Source organism: Brachycentrus maculatus, unplaced genomic scaffold (assembly GCF_059751285.1).
Source record: "Brachycentrus maculatus isolate JH-2025_06_01 unplaced genomic scaffold, ASM5975128v1 h1tg000167l, whole genome shotgun sequence".
NCBI lineage: Eukaryota > Metazoa > Arthropoda > Insecta > Trichoptera > Brachycentridae > Brachycentrus > Brachycentrus maculatus.
The window spans coordinates 334413-356674 of NW_028280920.1; the positions used below are offsets into that span (position 1 = coordinate 334413).

The 22262-nt window shown below is 32.1% G+C and overlaps 1 protein-coding gene across 1 annotated transcript; it reads right to left on the reverse strand.

The window, feature by feature from the left end:
- Positions 1-136: 136 nt before the first annotated feature.
- Positions 137-21957, reverse strand: LOC148308378 (uncharacterized). The gene is made up of 14 exons (XM_088261832.1): positions 21541-21957; positions 21367-21428; positions 18827-18977; positions 17406-17486; positions 16769-16909; positions 15881-16177; positions 14622-14789; positions 12818-13135; positions 11792-12015; positions 10218-10462; positions 9157-9458; positions 8342-8455; positions 7981-8143; positions 137-7452 (listed from the first exon to the last, which is right to left on the reverse strand). Exons 1-14 carry the CDS (start codon positions 21628-21630, stop codon positions 7034-7036), a joined length of 2775 nt encoding a protein of 924 aa, XP_088117958.1. The 5' UTR covers positions 21631-21957; the 3' UTR covers positions 137-7033.
- Between the last annotated feature and the right edge of the window lie 305 nt (positions 21958-22262).

Here is a 22262-nt window from a genome sequence, read left to right on the forward strand (position 1 = left end):
CAATTCACTTTGCGTTGTTTCAATTAGCGTCGCCATATTTTGGAAAGTATCTACGACGCAAAATGAGGTCTTAGTGTACTTATCACAATAATCAAATTCAAAAAGGTTTTTTTTAAATAAACAAAAACAGTTTAGTTCTTATACTTTTATTTACATAACCATTATTCAAAATCAGTCTCAGTACCTGGGTAATGTATGGAATTTATAGACTATTAACAATTTGGTTACCATACATTAAGATATATAAAATTATAATTTGGAGAACTTAAGAAATAAAATAACTCCCCTTTCTCCCCCGCAAGGTTAGTGATTTTTTGCACGAAAACTGTATCTCAACATTCTTAACCGATAATAGAAAGTGGGAAATTAATCTATTGATACTAAATGATTAAGCTTAATTAATGAATCGAAAAATATACATATCGCTCACTCCTTTCAAGAACGTCATAAATCAAAATACTTGATTTTTCAGGAGAACGTTTTTAAAGTTTATAAATATAATACAATGTATTAAAAATAAATATCAAACCACTTAATGAACTTTATACTGTGCAACAGATCTTTTTAGGTAAAACCTGAAGGTTTTTTCTCCATTTGAAAAATATTTAGTATATTTAAAAACATTATTAAACAATACCTTTTCGAAATGCAAAACAACACTTTCTGCCCTATAGCGGGTAAATATTAAGTTAAAAATATGCCTCTTTTGCTGGGATATATTACATTTTCTGGGCATTCCGAAAACATGCACAACTGAAAATTGACGATTTTTTATTTATGACGTTCTTGAAAGGAGTGAACGATATGTATATTTTTCGACTTGCAAATTCTATAAAAAAAATAACCAAAATATGTTATTGTACCAAATATGTAGTTATATAATTTACTTTTTCTTTTTTTAAACAATAAAACAAAGCAAAATTGTTTTCCTTTCAAAGAGGCTTCCGAAGATCCGACTATTTACTGGATGTATTGATTGAAAAGTGAGTTTTTATTTCAAAATTAAAACAAAGTTTATTAAAAAACATTATGTTATATATACAGTAATATTTTACGGAATCACTTAAAATCAAACTTTAAAATTTCTTTAAGGCATATTCCTTTTTGCCATACATGTAAGCAAACGAGTACAAAATATGGCATGAAAAATAAACAAAATACATCTGCATGTGGGTAATTTGTTAACACAGTTCTTGTTCACTAATAAAATAAATAATAGTTTACTTTAAAATTATAATACTTCATTCCTCTAAGTCATGTGATGCGTACATTTCTATGTACATAATACCCACTTCTAATTATATTCGTAATGAATTTTGCAGGTGTGTCATTTTTTATTCAAAGAAAATTAGTCTGAACCATTTTTAACACATTGACTGCCAAATTAGAAAAAGTGATCCTTGGGGCCACAACTGTAAACAGACTGCATATAATCTTCATTTCAATGCAATGCCAAGTATTATAGTATTCAGAGAAAAATTTGGGCTAACTTCGGTAATTTGTCAAGGGGCCACACAAAAAGTGCATACATTACATGACAAACGTGAAGTGTATCCAATTCACATAATGTTAAATCCAATCCATGATTGGAGTTTAACTCACGCAATCTCTTGACCAAACACACCGTGAGTTAAATATAACTCACATGAGGGTCAATGTGTTAAATACGTCTTATTATACACACAACATAGCCTATGTGCTACACATATATGCTGTAAATTGGCCTATTTCACCTGGGCTCACTTTACAGGAGAGTAAAAATATAATTAAACCATCAAATGGAATTTATCTCTTTTAAAAATACATTTTATGTTTTTCCATACATGTGAAACACAATAAAATATGTTGTTTAAATTGGTTAATTCTGTTCGATGGTGTAATTTTTTGTTTTTTCTGTAAAATATGTATTGTGTGTGGATCGGCAGAATGCATTTCAATATATAATAAGTCATAGACAGAATGCCTTAATTAAGAAAGGTTTTAGCATATTATGAAATAAATAAAGTAATACTTTACATTGATTCAAGCGACAATCGAATGCAGTAATGATATATATTTGTACTATTATATAAGTAAAATCATCATTCAATGGAATTCCATCCAAAAGTCTTATTAACAAATAAATCTAATCTAATCCAGTGACACTGAGCGTAACTAAGGGGATTTGGGGCAAATGATTTTATGTTGGTAATATTATCAAATTATTTACAGAAAAATAAATACCATCTTGAAAAAAAATGGCAAGAAAGCCATTTTCATGATAAATATTATAATCGAGTACATAATATATTCATACATTACATCTATAATACACAATATGTTATTTGATTTTACAATACGCAAATCTAGGCATCATAGCACTATCCTCCAGCACCATCTTAACAGAATAAAATTACTTCAGGTACTAATTTGATTTTTTTAGCACAACTGTTTTATTAATACTCCAGAAACAATAAAATTAAGTCAGGAGTGAATTTCACTTTATTAATTTAAAACTGCTTTACATTTAAAAAAAGTATGTTCTTTTACACGGTTTAAATACTGGCATTAAATACATTATGAAAATATATTTAAAAAATATACATTTGATATGTATATTATTATGGAGTATTTTAAATAACTTTTTATTGTTTGCGTTCAATTTTTATCCTAAAGATTATTAGGGAAAAAGTGTAACACAGTATGTGTGCCAGAAGTAAACCTTCTTTGGCGTCATGATGGTTAAAATATAGCCATTAGATAATTTTAGTTTTTTTTTAAATGCCACATGTTTTCGTGAAATTGGACAATCAACACTTATCCCTTAATACTCTTTAATATTCCTTGTGGACCCACTACGAGTATATGAGGGCCTTGAAAACTTACTCCCAAAAAAGTATTCACTTCAAAATCAATAATAAAAATCATGATTCGCTATTCAGTACATATCCTGTAGATTACAAGGTACTATTTTTTCAATGGATTCTCCCATATAAACATCTACATGTTATACTATAATCAGGGCTTCTTTTCTATATAAAATAATGATTCAGAAACTGGAATCCATATCTTGCTAAGATATTTATCCTTTTTAAACACAATCCAGAACGCCTCCTGGACTCTTCCATTTGCCTTTTAATGGAATACATTTAAAGCCAGGACAGTTGCCTTCTGTCAATGCTCTCGAGAATCACTAGAAGCACTCGGTACTAGTTACCAAGTAGCATGTGGCAGAGATACGCCACGTCTCCCCATTTTTTGATCAGTAATTCTCTTCTGGGACCAGCCCTTCGTAGAAACTTCAGCCTTAGTTATTATGTTTTATGAATTTCAATCATCTTGTTGACATCTGTAATGCCTTAAGACATTTAAAAAAATTAAGTGTCCATTTTGATTATAATACTTTTTTAAATACTAAAAAAGGTGTCAAAACACCATTCCATAGTATATTTTTATGTCAAAAAAAAAACCCTGGTTATAATAATTCGCAATATTTCTGAAAAGATGAATTTAAAATATGAAAAAATTGATAGTAAAATTTTGGGAAGAAATATTCAATTCCTTTGTCATAAGGTTTAAAAGTCACGAGAATATATAACTTATAAGAAAATAAAAATCAGATATAATATACATATATGTTGTACAAAGCTTTACGTTATTTTTATTTTGCAATATAATTAAATGTGTATTTACATTAGATCAGCTACTGTAAAATCCTATTTGCAGTATCACAGACTATATCTTAATTAATTCCATGTTCGAATATAAAAATACAATATTTAACTTATCTAGGAAGTACAGCTCTCTTCAAATAATAATAATAATAATAAAACCCTTATCCGCACCCCAGTGGTGCATAGGGCACTGCGTCATATAAACGCAGTGTTATCTTGATCGTTTACACATGAAGGAAAGGTGATCAGCCTTCCGCTTCAGGTGCCAGTCCAGGGTAATATTGAATAAATATGACAGTGAAAAAATCACTTATATTTATTTTACCCCCCTTGGGAATCGAACCCGGGACCTCCAGAACGGTAGGCGAGTGTGCTGACTATTACACTACGGAGGCGGACAACGGCTCTCTTCAAATACATAGTGTATATTTTGTGACTGTCAAAATATATATACAAACTTTAAAATTTCAAATACGTTTACCAAACATTGCCAATATTCGAAATTGATATAAGTACAGTGGAACCTCTCATAATGAGCATAATTCGTTCCGGAATCTTACTCGTTATGCTAAAGATTTTTTTTATTTTGACTGGCGTGAGTCTCGGTCCACAAGTTAATGTTGTGAAAATGGGACTTAACCTTTCTCTGTAACTCATCATGCGAAATGTCACTCGTTAAGGGAGCAACTTTTTAAAAAAAAATTGCTTATTATGCAAATGACTTGTTATGAGAGATTCACTGTGTAAGTCAAAGCACAGACAACTGAAATTTCGTACACCATACCATTTCATACCAATATATTGTGTGCTTAGTAAAAAAAAAATATGAAAAAATGTTGCCATGAAACTATGCAAATTCATATCATTCATTTATGAGAAACATGTCACAATTCAAATTTGGAATGTTTTTCAAGCATTCTAGACAAATCCACAGGTATGCATTATGTACAAAAACATTGCGAAAACTTCATTTTGTTAAATGATTACAACATACATATACAATAATACATAATAAAGTTATGTGCTTCAAACATGTCTCCCGGAAAGTTTGGAATTGTGACGTCATTCTCGCAAATTTGTGATATGTACTTAGTGAACCAATTCCGTCATTAAAATAATAATACCTTGATTTTATACAATATCTTTCATGGGTTTACTGACAAAAAAACATTGACTCTAAAATCCCTGTTTGAATAATTCCTGTTATTTAAAGCTGTTAGTCAGAATAAAATACCCGCTATTAAAAAATTATTAAACTTAAAGTTGAATTTACTTTAAAATCCACAAATATTGACATTTCAAACTACTTAGTGTATTTTGCAGTTTATAATAGAACATTGAAAACTTTATGATTTGCATTAAGGTTGAAGGCATCCAATTTAAAAGTCAAGATTGCATATTTTCAAGTTAACGTTTTTTGACAGTATACCCATGATATATCGCTCACTCCTTTCAAGAACGTCATAAATCAAAAAAACTTGATTTTTCAGGAGAACGTTTTTAAAGTTTAAAAATATAACACAATGTATTAAAAATAAATATCAAGCCACTTATTGAACTTTTAACTGTGCAACAGATCTTTTTACGTAAAACCTGAAGGTTTTTTCTCCATTTGAAAAATATTTAGTTTATTTAAAAAAATAATTAAACAATACCTTTTCTTCAAAATGCAAAAACAAAATTTTCTGCCCTGTAGCGGGTAAATATTATGTTAAAAATATGCCTCTTTTGCTGGGATATAGTACATTTTCTGGGCATTCCGAAAACATGCACAACTGAAAATTGACAATTTTTGATTTATGACGTTCTTGAAAGGAGTGAGCGATATGTTAATTACACATTAGTATTGTATTCCATTCACAAAAAAAAAACAGAAAATACCAATCTGGTTATCATAAACATTATGTGCTAAAATAAGATCTACAGAACTCTCATTAACACATTTAGGAACATAATTATTTAGATGGCTAACATCAAAATTTTGTAAACAAATATTTGAAAAAGTTTAAAAATATTATTTAAGTAATATAAAATTTGGCAAGCCGTCAAAAACATTCATAATTGAGACATCAAAACGGAACAGCGCAAATGTGACATTTTGGCGTAGTCTTCTTGTAGACATCAAGAGAACACGTCAAAATACTTAGACGCATGTTGATTTTATTTTATTTGTTCTTTAAAAAGAGAGAAACATTTGTGTTTTTATTATTTACACAAATATTTCAATTTCATACTATTTCTGTGAGCTTAGCGGCTCATTATTAGAAATAGGTATCAAATTGTGATAGAGTGGATTCGAACCGAGAAACTCTGACTTATGAGACCGCGACACTAACCACGGGACCACAACCTGACACAAATTATTTAATTAAACGTTAAAATAAAAAAATTATAGTGCAATTTACATGAGATTTAAGGCTTGCATTCTGATAATTTCTTCTTTTGTCTGCTATGAAAACATGTTAACATAACATTAGCAATGCCGAAGTTTCGAAAAACATCCATATTTTGTTGATACAATAGCAGCTAGTAAAACTGGCTATTTAATTCATTAAAAAAAACAGGTTTTTTGTAAAAGATTAATTGTTGTTTTTTTGTAATTTCATTCTAAATTTTGTTCAAAATACTTTTTCAAATTATTACTTAGTCTTATGTTTTTGTCATAGTTCAAATGAACAAGTTTTTGCAGTACCAACTTTTGAAATATATTTTGTAAATTGACCATTAATTGACTTTACGCTTTATTAGTTTAAACAGAGTCTTTGTTCACAAAAAACTTGCTTAATTTGAGTTGAGAAGATTCTTTAATGTACGATGGTAATTTAATAAAAAAACACGTCCCACTTTCAATTATAAAAATATTGTGATACTCAAAATTACTTGCTTGAATTTTTGGTTTACTTAATTTGTCCGTTAACCATCCATATGCTGTATAATATTTACAATTAGCCACTTTAAGCATTAAAAATAATAATAAATATAAATACATGATACTCATGTAACCAAATGGTAAACCAAAAATATGTGAAAATTAAAAAATGTAGCTTAAACATAGTACATATCTTAGCATAATTTGGGCCATGAATAAAAAATATATACATATGTAGTTAGTTTTTAGTACCAATAAGCATGTAAATATGATTTTTTTCACCTTCTCATTTCATTTGGCAGTAAACATGCTATAAGGCAGGTGGGAATATTAAATAAAATGCTTTTGACAACCTCATAAATTAAGATCATTCCGTTTTTTAGTTCGCAATATTTTTATCGCGTAAAATTTTGCAATATTTAGTCAGAAAATTGTATTTAAAAAATCTAGTAGGTGTGGTGGTCAAAAACACAAATTGAGGGGATTATTATTAGGTTTGATTATGTCAGTGCTAGGCAATGTAAACGGACCATCCGTACATTTGGCCATTATTTTCAAGGGGAAAGCTAGATCCCAGGCGTGTGTCATCTTGCAACACGGTGTCGTTAGAATGGGAAGACATTATTCCGTCATTAGAAATAGCCAGATCCTTCACTTCATCGTTACTACTCTCCTTGTCGATCAACTCTTGCTTTTCAATTTTCATCTCTTTCGCTTGAACCAGTTTGACTTCGGCATTTCCATTTTTGGTTTTGGATTTTTTTATCGGTGTTTGGTTCGAGGACACCTGTTCGTCAGTCTCTGAGGATTTGTCCTTTTCCTTGTCATTGGTTTTTACTTTCTCTTTGGCATGCGTGTTAAGATGTCGTTTCATGTCTCCCTTCATTCTAAAAGTTTTTCCGCAGATCACACACGCGTGTGGTTTCTCTCCTGCAATTTACAAATTCACAATACACATATAGTAATAGATATATAGCATACATATATATCTAAATATCAGATTATTCATTCATCCCTTGAAATGCATAAATTCCCATAAAGAATTTGCTATACCGCACCCTCAGTACAAGACTTGGATGTCATAGTTCTTACATGTTTATTATTCTTAAATACTTAACAAGAATTTAGGCAAGAAAATTTTTCGCTACTAGAAATTGTCACCAACATATTGAAACAAAACTGTTGAAACACCGCTCAAGTTAGTCAATAAAAATGAATACATCAATATATTTGGCTCAGGCAAATCATTATCGACAGGTCGAAATACGATTATCCTAGGTCACGCTCGGGCTAGACTGGACCCTGGTTAAATGCTGCATTAAATGTTTTAGTGTCGCTTCTAGATAGTTCTGTCAAAAGTGTATTGCACTTTAATGGTTAAAAGTAATATTCAAATTTGGTTTAAATTTTTGTGAAATGAATGAGAATTATTGATCATCTAGAGAAGAAATTACTTACCCGTGTGTATCCTTCTATGGTTTTGTAGATACGAGCTGGCTCTGAATTTTTTTTCACAGAATTCACATTTATAATTCTTCTCCCCAGTATGAATCCTTCGATGGACAATGAGTGAATATTTCCGCGCAAAATCCTTGCCACAATATTCACACTGGTGCTGTTTCTGTAAGATAAATTATATTCAGAAGAGTAATTTGAATAATATCCCAAATCACATTGTCTAAGCGCAAAGCAAAAATCCCGACAACACACACCAGGAGTGTATCTACCTCGGTGATAATTCAGCTCTAGATAAATTATACATAGAACCTTCAATCTAGGAAGAAAAATAACTCATTTGAAATAGTGAGATGTTACAAACCTCATTAGAATGTATGGAAATAGAGTGGTACTTAAGATCTCCCCACTGTCTAAACATTCTACCGCAGTCTTTACATTCATATGGTTTCACTCCACTGTGCAACCGCGAGTGAACCTAAAATAAAACATTTATGAAACATTATACTAAAACCACATAACATATTACACAATAAAGAAATATCTCAATCCAATCATGGTTGCCTAAACCAAGTACAAAAATATGTCATTTTACAGGTATGTAATTAATAATTACACAGTGAAAACTGAAACTGCAAAATAAAATAATGAACTTATTTATTGCTCTTAAGCAAACTTATAGGCATCATGCAATAGTAAAAAAAAAGTCTTATCCTTGTGTTGGAAACAAAGAGTCATGTCATCCACATTGGCATATTGAAATATAAAATCTGGAATTCGAATAAAGTTAAAATGAAAAACTAAATAATAATTTGGTAAATGATTTTTCTAAAAAAAAATACAAAATTATGTAAAAAAAAAATATTGTTTACATAAAATCCTCAAAAAATTCTAGTCAGTAGGCACTGTAATTCCTACCAGGTTATACTAGATAGATTTTTTGCATAATAAGTGTCAAAATTGTATTTATCCCGCACTCACTAAATTAATTTCACACTATGTAAAATATAATTTTGATACCAGTTAACAAATGTTTCCCAGCAAGAAACATGGGAAAACATTTAAAAAGAATAAAAAAACAGTTTGATTTTTACCTCTTTAATGCTTAGAAAAGAGCTAAATCGAAGTTTAGCCAATTTTTTTTTGTATTGAAAATTTAGAAAAAATTAATGTACTCACTTTTAATGCACTGACGGAGAAGAATCTTTTACTGCATACGAGACAAGGATGGGGCCTTTTCCCTTCATGTGACAGCATATGATACACTAAGGAATTGCGGTGCCTAAATTCTTTGAAGCATTTGGTACATGGCAGCATTCCCTTAGAATTCTTTTTCACTACTATATCATCAGTGGTGTCATTTATGGAACTGGTTTCTTCATTTTCACCCACTACCAAATCACTGTCATTGATAATTTCCCCATCAACAACTCCGCCATTGACATTCACATTCCCTTCCATCATTCTTTGCAATACTTCCTCTAAAAAAAAAATATTTTAAAATACATGCATGTAAAAATTGGCATTTGAACAAAGTGATAATAGAAAAAAGATTGTAAAAGGTTTTTTTTTCAAAGAAAACATTATTTCTAAACATTTTTTTTAATGTATAAACATTGAATAATGGTATATTGATATTATCCGCCTCCGTAGTGTAATGGTCAGCACGCTCGGCTACCGTCCTGGAGGTCCCGGGTTCGATTCCCCAGGGGGGTCAAATAAAAATAAGTGATTTTTTCATTCCAATATTTATTCAATATTACCCTGGACTGGTCCCTGAACCTGGATCTGAAGCGGAGGGCTGATCGCCTTTCCTTCATGTGTTAATGATCAAGACAACACTGCGTTTATATGATGCAGTGCCCTATGCACCCTTGGGGTGCGGATAAGGGGTTGAAGAAGAAAGCAAGAAGATATTTAAAGGTGTACTTTTATAGATCTCTCTCCTACAATACCCTCAACCAATATTTTCTTTGGAATATTACAAGTTGACTCCAAATTAAACGCCAAATACATTATTTAAAAAATCGTATCGGGCTGTGTCCCGTGGTTAGTATCGCGGACTCTCAAGTCAGAGTTTCTCTGTTCGAACCCACTCTACCACAATTTGATACCTATTTCTAATAATGAGCCGCTTGGGCTCACAGAAATAATATGAAATTGAAGTATTTCTGTAAATAATAAAAACACAAATATTTCTCTTTTTCAATTTAAAAAAAAAAAAAAAAACTAAAGTTAACCTTTGAGTTGCAGTCGGCAGTGCTGGGCGTGCTGCGAGTAGTTCTTCCTGGTCGGGAAGACCTCCTCGCAGAAGGGGCAGCCCACGAGCTCCCTCTCCCCGCCCCCCTCCCCCTCCTCCTGCTCGCCGTCCCCCTCCCCCTCCCCCGGGCTCCCCGGGTCCCCACCCTCCTCGCAGCTCATCCCCCCCGACATGACGCTGGCGACAGTCTTGTCATTCTCAATCTCCAGTTCGCTCTTCAGGTACCTGGGGAAAATATAAAATAATACAAAATTCACCAAATAAAAAAACAACAATAAAAATATGGCTATGTTGATTAACCGCTTCATACTTTTGAAATAGTGACGCGCTCGCGCGCTGAATGGGTTCTAATTTTGAATTTTTCAATTACTTTTTCGACGACGAATTAGTACAAAATATTGTAGACATAATTAGAAATAATTTTATTTGAAAAGTGGATAAACTTTTTTTGAAACTCTTTTTATTAAAAAAAAAAAACCTAGTACATATTAAGTGGTTAAACTCATGCCTATAATGAGAAGCGAGTGTTTTGCCCAGAATTTTCACTCATGAATTAAATTAGATCATAACTTTACTCATAAACAGGAAACCCACTCACAAGTAATAATAGGCTATAAAACTTATAAAGTTGGAGCCAAAGTAGACCCATGATAAGAGGTGTTGCATAAGCCGTTGATAGAGTCACTTGGATGTAAGGTAGTTTTAAAAAAAAAGGTATGAACCGAGCTAGCAGTTGGTTTCGACACTAGAATAATTCCTTTGACGTTTCGGAAAATTACTTTTACAGGATTAGAAATAGGCTGCTAAGGAAATTCTTTGATAAAAAGGAATTCACAAATTATTATCAGCTTACTTAAGGTATACTGGTAAAAAATGCTAGCTCTAAAATCCTTATTATAATTATCACTGTTATGGTATATTATAAAGCTTTTAGCCTGAATAATATACCTGCTATAAACCTAAAGTAGAATTTACTTTTAAAATCACATATATCGCTCACTCCTTTCAAGAACGTCATAAATCAAAAATCGTCAATTTTCAGTTGTGCATGTTTTCGGAATGCCCAGAAAATGTACTATATCCCAGCAAAAGCGGCATATTTTTAACTTTAAACTTTTTTAAATGTACTAAATATTTTTTAAATGGTGAAAAAACCTTCAGGTTTTGCCTAAAACGATCTGTTGCACAGTAAAAAGTTCAATAAGTGGCTTGATATTTATTTTTGATACATTGTATTATATTTTTAAACTTTAAAAACGTTCTCCTGAAAAATCAAGTTTTTTTTATTTATGACGTTCTTGAAAGGAATGAGCGATATATGACACATAAAACCATTTAGTTTATTTTGCCAGTTTATAGAATGTTGAAAACTTTATAGTATGCATCATTAAGTCAAAATTGCATATTTTCGAGTTAACGTTTTTTGCCAGTACACCCACGATATACAACAATCGATCAAATTTACCTACCATTACTTGGAGCTAAGGATTGCAATTCTGCCTGAAATAAGTCGGTTTACTATAAAGTACAATTAGAAACAAACTTTAGACTTACCAACTCTTAGAATTCACGTGTGACTGGTGAACTTGGCCATTCTCGATAGTAAGATGCGGTAATATGTACTGATCGTTGGAGCCCAGCGATGTCTGAATAAGGACTGTGTTGGAGTGGTCGCTGGAGAGGTCTTCCCTCAAGTACTCCTCATTATCGGCTTCCACAACCACGTGAATTCCCTCCATTAAGTCTTCCGGTTCGCTAAACTCACTCATTTCGTCCATCTATGTAAAAGCAATCGAAAAGAAATTCATGAAAAGCGACTAAAGCTGACCCTGAACAAAATCTTAAGGCCAAGTATTTGTTTAGTCGCAACTTTATTTTCTCCAGGTAACATTTAATGTAAATGATTTTTTTATTAAAACATCGTATTTTCATTGAAAAAATAAGTAAACAGGTAATGAAAGGTAAGGAGTTAAAAAAATAAACATAAAAATATATTTTCCATATATATTCTAAAAACAAAAAAATATTTAAAATAAATATATATACATATTTTTTTAATTGAGCGTGAGCACACTACCAGCCCTGTGCGCGGCTGAACGCATTATGATTTGAACGCTTGCGATCTAAGCCTTAACCAAAAGTATCGGTATGGCGGATTAGTAAATTAACATGCCATGGCACATTCAACAATATATATATATATATATATATATATATATATATATATATATATATATATATATATATATATATATATATATATATATATATATATATATATACTGTATTAGTGAATATGTAGTAAAAAAAATACCAGTTGATTTAAAAAAACTCTTTATTAAAAATTCCAGTGCATTGGGCTACCATGCAGCAGATCCCAGATTCGATTTTCATGGTGGTCAAAATAAATATCAGTGACTTTTCACTCTGGACTGGTGCAAGACTGATCACCCCACCCGTAGTGCCCTACGCACCATTGGGTGCGGATTAAGTTCAAAGAAGAAGGAAGTTATTTTTTTAAACATTTTTCAACTCGCAAAAAAAGTGAAAAGTTTATTTTATAAAAGAATATTATCTCACCTTAGTGTGGCTGTCTCTAATATGCGCTTCATACTGCTTCTGTCTTCTGAACGTCTTCGGACAATGATGGCAGGAATATGACTTATCTACAGTATTGAACATTTGCTGTTTTGGAGCTTGTTGGTACATTAAGGCTTTATCGGTAGAAAACAAGGCATCTTTGTCGTTTGTACTAAACAGGGATTTCTCAGAATTTATAAAATTGGGCATTTTGTTATGCAAATACACGGAAGATTTGTCCGGTTCCGTTCCCCCTAGGGAGAGTTCCACAAGAGCTTCTGGCAACTGGGAATTACCAACAACCATGCTTTCAGCAATCTGGAAAGAAGATTCATTACAGTTTTAAATTAGAATCAAACTAAAAACTGTATTAACATGTCAACCGGACGGGAAGTATTAAATACGTCAAACGTAAACAATATCGAGTACGGGTAAGACATATGAATATGTATATCCTTGAAATATATGTTGCACCCTGGAATGGGCAGGACCTATATTTTCCAACAATAAATGTAATTAGTCATCCATACATGTCTAGACATAAATTCTGTTCTATTTGTTTGTAATTTTGTATTTTCCTTTATGATTTATATATAAATAAACGAAAAAATACACATTTCATAGTCTTTTTCTTTATTTTAAATATAAATAAAATATATGAAATCACCGTCCACCAAACGTGATGTACTGATACATCTTAATGAAAGAGTTCGCGCCCGTTGTATGTTGCGTAATTAAAAAGTGAACTACCCGGTTAACAGGTTAAAATTCATTATTATTTGATTGGTAGTCACTTTGTGGTAATCCATTTTAAAATTTAATTTTTACTTGGTATAATTTACTTGTGATAATTCACTAACTATTAAACTAGCCGTCTGATAATGATGTTGATTATTAGTTTAACCTTCCCTGTACTAATCATCTATAAATTAAATGTGATCCCAAGGGGGTACCAAAAGATCCCAGATCATATTTGTAGGGAAATTGTAGTACGCAGCTTGTAGCAAGTACTAACTCACCGCCAACTGAGTCATAAGTGCCAGGTCCGTCCCAGTGCGCCGTCAGAAGTCGACTGAATACGGCTATCTGATAAGCGAAAAACCGGAAATCGGATCAAACAAAAGCCGAATATTTTAGTTGTCTCGCTCTCTCATTATGGTAGTAGCACATTTATTTAACCCTTACTGGTCCAATGTCGAATCTCATTAGATATCGATTTTTTGCTCTTTGGTCCCATGTCGGATGTTATTCGACATCTTTTTCATCATTAGTATTATTTATTTAAATTCCAAGCTTACATTTTTGTCACTCGCAACTATTACTGTTGTATGTGGAGCAGAGGACAAAAGATTTTTTTTCCAGTTGGAATGTAACTGTCTACCTACATTTTTTTTTAATTTTGGGGGACCGGAAAGGGTTAAGTGAAAGAAATAACATGTCGCTGGCAGACATAAAAAAATAACGTGCTGATATATAAGTACGTAGATCTGGCGATACCAACTGATTGTGCTTTTAATAAAAAACAATACATATTTTGAAACATTCAACGATTTTAAATCATAAAAATCATAAAATTTTTCCTTAATATCATTTTTAAGATTACAAAAAATATTGAGTAAGTATCTCTTATAACAGTTAAGTTATCAAATTAAAATTCATATATGGGGGATTTGAATCCCCCCGTTAGATCCGGCTAGGTTAATAATTGCTCAAATATAGCGAGAAAAATTAAATTAAAAAAAATTAGAACAGGAAATATTAATTAATTTATTTGTTTAAATCATTAGCTGAAAAATTGAATTACCTTATCCATTGCCATGTTATTATTATTATGTTGCATTTGACTGATGGAGTTTCCTATAATAATTGCCGTATTTTGGGGTTCATAATGCTGCTTCAGATGATGGAAAAACTGCAGTTGGTCCTCTCCGTAGTACTCTCCGCACAGTTGGCAGATGAATAATGGTCGTTCCTGATGTAAAAATAAAAAGAAAAATAGTTAAAATACTAATGCAATACAAAATGAAAAAGTAGACAGCATAAATGATAAAAATAGCCAATAAACTAGAAGCCAATATAACATCATTTGGGTTTGTAGCAATATCAGCTTTTCATAGTCATAGAGTAAATTAAAAAGTTTGTTAAATTTATATATGTAGTTATAAAACACTATAAATAATATGTAATTAAAATATTTAACTAACTGACTATTTTAATTTTATTTTATTTTGGGCAAAATACTCAAATTTAAAATTAAAAAAAAATATATATTGGAGGAACCAGAATTTAAAAATATTTAACGAATTATGGCAAAACTCTAATGATAGTTGTTTGAATTAATGAGCTTTAAAAATCACCGTTCAAAAATAATTTAAAAAAAACATTCTTTTCAATACTGAGGATGCTGAAAACCTTCATCATAGGAGTTGTCAAACATACATAAAGTATTTTATTTATTTTTCGGCATTCTTTTTGTCGTAAGACATGATTAAATTGTAAATGAAAACATTAGTTTTTTACTACGTGAGTATTATATTTCTTTTTAATGACTTATTTCGGAAGCTACAGATGCTTCCATCTATGGGTTTGAATATAAACTAAAGCATTAATAAGGATCCTTATTAATGCTTCAGTTTATATTCAAACCTATATGGAATCATTTGTAGCTTCCGGAACTAGTCATTAAAATAAATATAATACTCAAGTGTTAAAAAACAAGTGTGGAAGTCCTCACCAAAACGTTACATTTCCATTTTAAATGATTTTAAGTAATCAGAAATTAAAGCTTGTAAAATTTTTACGTTTTGGTGCGATTTAATGATTTCATACGCAACTTTATTTAAGATTTCGATCGAACAGATTTGCATTTAAAGGATTTTTTGTGCAATATTGGAAAAGTCACTTTTTGGTGAGGACCTCCATAGTGTTTTCATTTACAATTTACAAAAGGAATAATTCCCTTTTATTATACTTTGGTTTAGGATAAGTACAACTGCAACCAGTAAATGCCTGTGGTCATTCAAATTCCCATTTTGCGAAGGATGAAGCAGATAATTGACTTACCGGATGTACAGTGTTGTTATCTCCCCGGGTTTCACCCAGAGAGTGCTGTTCTGGAACGGTCATGACTCCGTCTGAGACCGCATCCTGCAGGATCCCCACATTCTGCTGCACATCCTCACTGACGGCCTGACTGCTGGACACTTGGCTCGAGTTGCTCTTCTTCAGCTTCCTAGAGATTCTCTTCTTGTGGGGTAAACTCTTTCTGTTCGGTTGCTGCTTGCTGTTGGCCAGGGATGCATTATTCAAATCCACATCGCATTCTTCCGATTTCAATTGTGCATCACTATCATCCATATCCTGTAAATCAATAATAGATCATTGGTCAGAAGATTTTTGTCAGCAAAATGCAGCATTAAACGGAAGGTAGTTTAATATTTTAAACATGCATTTTTTTCATTACTCTTAACAAATTTCGAACGGGTGTTTTTTACGCCTGCGGGCCATTGGCGACGGGGTCTGATCTGAATTGTGTACATATAGTTTAGACCATTATTCCACAAAGTGTGTGCCGCGGCACACTGGTGTACCGTGGTGATTAGTTGGTGTGCCGCGGAAAAATGTGTACATATAGTTTAGACCATTATTCCACAAAGTGTGTGCCCAGCACACTGGTGTACCGTGGTAATTAGTTGGTGTGCCGCGGAAAAAAGTCTAGTTTTGTGAAAATAACACCATCTCTCCTCACTCATATGTTCCACATTCTTAACTGTCTCAACACACCTTTCTTAATTTTATCGATAATGATTATCTCAGCCTTGTATTCTTTCTTTATTCCACCATCCTAACATCTATCATACATCGTTTTGCCGCACATTCGTATGAGGGATGACATTTTGACTGTATTCAGTCTGCTTTCATAAAAAAAACCTTATAAATTATTATTATTACCTTAAAGTCTTTTGTATGGTATTGGTGGTCAGGTTTGGCATGATACCATTCTGTATCCTGCGCTCTCTTCAGTGGCGGTAGGGGCGGAAGCAAATTGGAGACTTCAACAATATCAGAACTTCTCATGTTTGATTGGCCATCCTGCATGCAATAATTATAACCTTGTTTTAGAAAAATTATTATTATGTAACGTTGGGAATAAATGCGTTTTAATAAATATTACAAGGGTCACACTCGATATTTGTTTGTTGGTGTCAAAAATAGAGAATAGCTTTTTTCATAATCTATGAAAGAAATATATTCTTACATCGTGTTATTTAGTATCATAAAAGAAATAAAAATAATTAAAAATACAGTTATTTTTTGACATCTCAACATAGATGAAGAAAATATGGAAGTTTGGGCATTTACGGGGCTTACGAAAGTCATGGGCTAGTTTAAGTGATCACTTTACACACGTGTAACATTCACCAATTCTACCCATGATTGACAACAACATTACTCAAATTCTTGAAACTTCTTTATGTATATACTGTTCAAATTCGAAACATATCGCTTGAATTGACTAGAATTTCACTAGAGACATCTATCATCACCTGGAGACACTCAAAATGTTGCAAAAGTACAGTTTACATACCGAATTATGATGATGGGAAAGACGAATTGGATTGTCCAATATAACACATGTTGAATCTATAGTTCGTCCATTGCATACAATCTGAAAAATGAGTAACATAAAAATTAGATCAATTATTCTTGTTTATTATTTACTTATTTATTGAACGGCATTGGCAGTAGAGTTTTTAATCAGGGTTGGCAGTAGGGTTAGGTAAGGATAAGGCATAGTAGGCACTGGTCGTGTTTCTATATGGAACACTAGTAATCCAAGGTAGGCACTGCTTTTCTGCCTATATAGAATAAACGCCTCTGGGCATTGGTTAATTTTTACATATACGTAAAAAATGTATTATCTTATTCATGAGAGATACCTATGTATGTACACAATAGCTAGCAATTAACACGATAGAGGGAAATTAAACACAACTCAGTTCAGTTCAGTGTCAAAATTTATTATATTAAATAATGCAATTTGTTATGTTGAAGCAAAGTTAAATCAAATTATAAGCAAACATTAGACACTGCCTATCCTCACTAGGTATATTAAATACCAGTTTTGAGGTAGGCAGCACTTAGTTATTTTAATAAAATACAGCATATTCAGTCTAAGTAATGTCTAGAGATGATTTATATATGGAAATCTTGTATGATATAAAATTATATTTTTAAAAAAGAAAAAAAGAAATATATATATATAAACCGGCAAAGTGTATGAAACAGAAAAAGACAAATAAAAAATTAAAAACTATGGAAGGTTTTTTTTATTTTTTTAAGGAATACCCCACAAAGCATCTGTTTTAGATGCTTGTCTGCAGGTAGGATAGTAAGAATAGGGAAGGTAAATGTGAAAAATACATAACAAACACCCAGACCAATTGAAAATAAATCTTTCTTGAATTCATTTTGCAATTTGCGGGAATCGAACCCGTGACCCCAGTTTTGCAGTCGAGCGTCTAACCAACTATGCCACGGCGCCTGTCTATAAACTGACAGAAAATTAAAGAATCTCAAGCGATAATATATAACTACATCCAAACAAAGTCATTCGCGAGGTTTTCCAATCTGTATCTTAAAATACAGCAGGACTTCTATAATCCGAACGCCGAAAATGTATCCTATGTTCGGTCTAGTGGAGGATTTGGATTACAGTACTGAGAATCTCTAAAGTATTTTTATCAAATAAAAGCAACATGTATTGTGAAATTTTTAACGTATTTATTCAAGTTTTTAAAGCAATAAAAAATTTTGTTGCTTGAGATTTATTTGATGACAAGTAAAAAGCTTCGTCCCGTAATTTACGTAAAAGCATATTCTCTGGCACAGGAATATCCATTCTAGGCTTGAGTAGGCGTTCGGATTATAGAGGTCCTGCTGTGTTATTAAAAGAATGTTCAAACGATTTTTGTAATTTTGGAATTAGTGTGAACTTTTCATACTTACGGTGGCTATATTTCCTAAATCATGCATGAGGAGATTATTTCTCAGTTGGCCATACTGCGAGGCGTCGATAGCGCCCCCTTCTTCCTCCCCGCCCACCAGTAACTCGGCCCCCCAACCGCATAGTTGGCCATCCTCATTCACATTCATTTGCCTAAAAATATAAAATCTCTATATATAATATTAAACATGCGTTTAGGACTCGCAGGGTCCGCATTTAACAGTATGAAGGCTGTCTGGAGATTGGATTTATACTCGGTAAAGACCAAATGCCGCCTATACAATGCCTGCATTGCTCCTATTCTCTTAAATGGCTGTGAAACATGGCACCCTACAAGCAGCCGTAGCTTTGAGAACATGTGTCTGCGAAGAATATTAGGCATGCAATGGTTCCCCTTGTTGTAAGGAATGAGATATAAGGCGTAGGTGTCAGCAAATCTCGATCACAACTGTCGCCAAGATTAGGCGATTCAGTTGGCTTGGCCATATACTCCTCATGCCTCCCGAGAGCCTTAATCAAGCTTGCCTCTTTTCCGAGGCATCAGGTTCGCAGCGCCCAGGATGATCACTGCTGACAATTCGTCAGCAGCTCTTGTCTGAACTTCGGGATGCGGACCTGACTTGGGAGGATGCAAAAGAGACAGAAAAGCCTAGAGACTGTTTATGGACTGTATATATATATATGCTCTATATAGGGAGTGGATATGGTATATTTCATCCCTTTAGGATTCCGAATGAATTTTTTAAAGAAACAATATACAAGGAATATTGTTCAAATAAGAATTTTATTTACATGCTGAGCACAAATGAATAAATCCTACCTGAGTTATTTCATATTTTTGGCCACACTCTATTTAATGGACTGGTATATAAATATATATGTATTTATTTTTGTATTAAATAAGCACCTCTAAGACAAGAGCAGTTAATCCATTACTATAATGAACATATTTAGATATTATAATTTTTTTTTAAACATCTGTCAAAATACATATATTTATGAATTGATGACATTGATTTAAATACCAGATGGAGTAAGACTTACAAAGAAGAATCAGCCGTATCTTAACACTAGGCATAATATTATAGATTCTAATTCACATATCAACATTAAAATATCATGGGTATACTGGCAAAAAATGTCAACTCTAAAATCCCTGTTATTTAAAGCTTTTAGCCTGAATAAAATACCAGCTATTAAACTTAAAATTGAATTTACTTTTAAAACCACATAAATATATGACATTTCTAACTTTTTTTGTATTTTGAAAGTTAATAGAATGTTAAAAAGACTATAATATGCATCATTAAGTAAAAATTGCATATTTTCGAGTTAACGTTTTTTTTCAGTACACCCACGATATGTGCTTTATAGAGTTACAAACAAGGCATACGTAGTACATGGGCCAAAATCAGCTAAAAACATTGTAGAATATTATCAATTAATGATTAGAACTGTGATTAATTAAATGGATGATGCTATTTCATAGGTTATATTTAAAAAAAATTGCACGGATATCCCAAATATTGGATTTGCAATTTTGATTCTATGAAAAATTGACACAATCTCAATGTTAACACACTAAGGGCGGGAAAGGTACATTCACCGTGAAGCGCCCTTGAGGTATTTTTTACGAAAATGGCGCTATATAAGTTATCCAATTTTATTATTATTATTATAATTCTACCCGTTCGGTCGATTGATGCTTTAGGACAGGAAGGGTATTTCTACCTCCTGTGCCGGCCTCATTTCAAAGTCAGAAAAGAAGGAATCACATAGTTAATGTTTTTACATTAATATTATGTACCTATCTCTTTGTTAAGGTCTTAACTATAGGTAGATAATGATCAAATCCCGTCGCCAGCGGTCCGCGGGCGTAAAACTAAAATACCCGTCCTAAATGTGTTAAGTAGAGACATAAAAATATGTCACCTTGCAAAGATTGTACTGCTGAATCTTACATTAGCACACACGTCTGCTACACACTTGCAAATGTAACTGTAGATGATCTCAAGATGCTACTATATAAATGCAGAACATCCGGTATTTACAGAAATCCATACCGAACAGGTTACGCTCCCACCAAAAATAACTAGGATTGTTCGCCATTAAATTAGCAAATTTATTTGTATGCGTGGAGCAAGCATTAGATGAATTCGTGTGGTACTGTACCCAGAATAATTTTGTAAAAAATTACGTGTGAAAATGTTTTTTGTGACATGTAACACTACTATTCTGAGGGACGATGCATATTTACTTACTAAAAGGTAATAATAATCTCAATCTATCTATCAAATAAAAAAGAAATTTGTGGCACCACAAATTTGTTTTTACCTATTTCAGTTATCAAAAACATCCTAGTTTTAGTTGTGGTTTCTCGGGTATACCACAAATGAAAATACAAAAATACAAAAAAAGTCAGTTCTTCATTTGTCCCACTCAATATTGGTAAACAACAGTTTTAGGTCGCTAATCAAATGGAAAATGTGGTAATGAATTTACATTAGCATATTTTGTTGGAAAATTAAATTGCAATGATTACCTGCATAATACTTGAGATTCAAAACTATTTGGGTGCAGGGGTCCACCGTTGACTGTCATATCCTGTAAACATGGATTTATAAAAACAATAGTAAATCGAGTCACTTATTAATACATATATAAATATCCCTTAAGATGTGAATTTATCAAAACCGCTCTAAGAAAAATGACATACCTCTGAAACATTGTGATGAGGTGAAATGTAGTGGGATACATTATCCAAAGGCTTTTCTTGGGCCAGTAAATTTCCTTCGACAGTGCGCATATTTTATGATTTCAAACAAAAAACTTTTCCATGCACAAAACATTAATTAAATCATTTAAAATTGGCGCTGTAGCGAATTGACAGCTGATACACCAAGGTCAAATACAATAAAAAGACATTGTGATTTGTAAGGCGTAACAAATGTACGCCAGAACGAAAAAGATTGAGTCGAAACACATAAACACGGTATGAGGAGAAAAGCTATCAATTCGCGAAACTAAATATACAATTATTGAAGAAAAATAAGAACTTAAAAATACAATTAAACGCTAACAACATCCATCTTTTGACACACGACAACCTGCGACCATTGACAATTTGACAAACATTAAATTAAAACCATAGATTAATAGTAAAGATGAATAGTATATTTTAGTTATAACAAAAAGCGATATGTATCTACAGTACATGTGGACAGCATTACTTATGGGTACCATCACAGATTATATATTAGAAATTATATGAAAGATTATATTATTATATATTAAAGATTATATGCCTTCAAATGGTTCATGGAAAGTGCGGTAAGGGGTGAATATAAACATTTAACAGAGAAAAGCTTTACATGGTGCTGGGAAAAATAAAGGAACATTTTTTCATTTTTAAAATACAGTGACAGATGTTGCAATATT

Coding starts and splice junctions, on each gene's coding strand:
- LOC148308378 (XM_088261832.1), bottom strand. CDS start 21,630: ATGCGCACTGTCGAAGGAAATTTACTGGCCCAAGAAAAGCCTTTGGAT. Junction 21,429..21,540: donor CTCATCACAATGTTTCAGAG/GTATGTCATTTT, acceptor CCATGTTTACAG/GATATGACAGTCAACGGTGG. Junction 9,459..10,217: donor CTGCCGACTGCAACTCAAAG/GTTAACTTTAGT, acceptor TTTTTTTTTTAG/AGGAAGTATTGCAAAGAATG.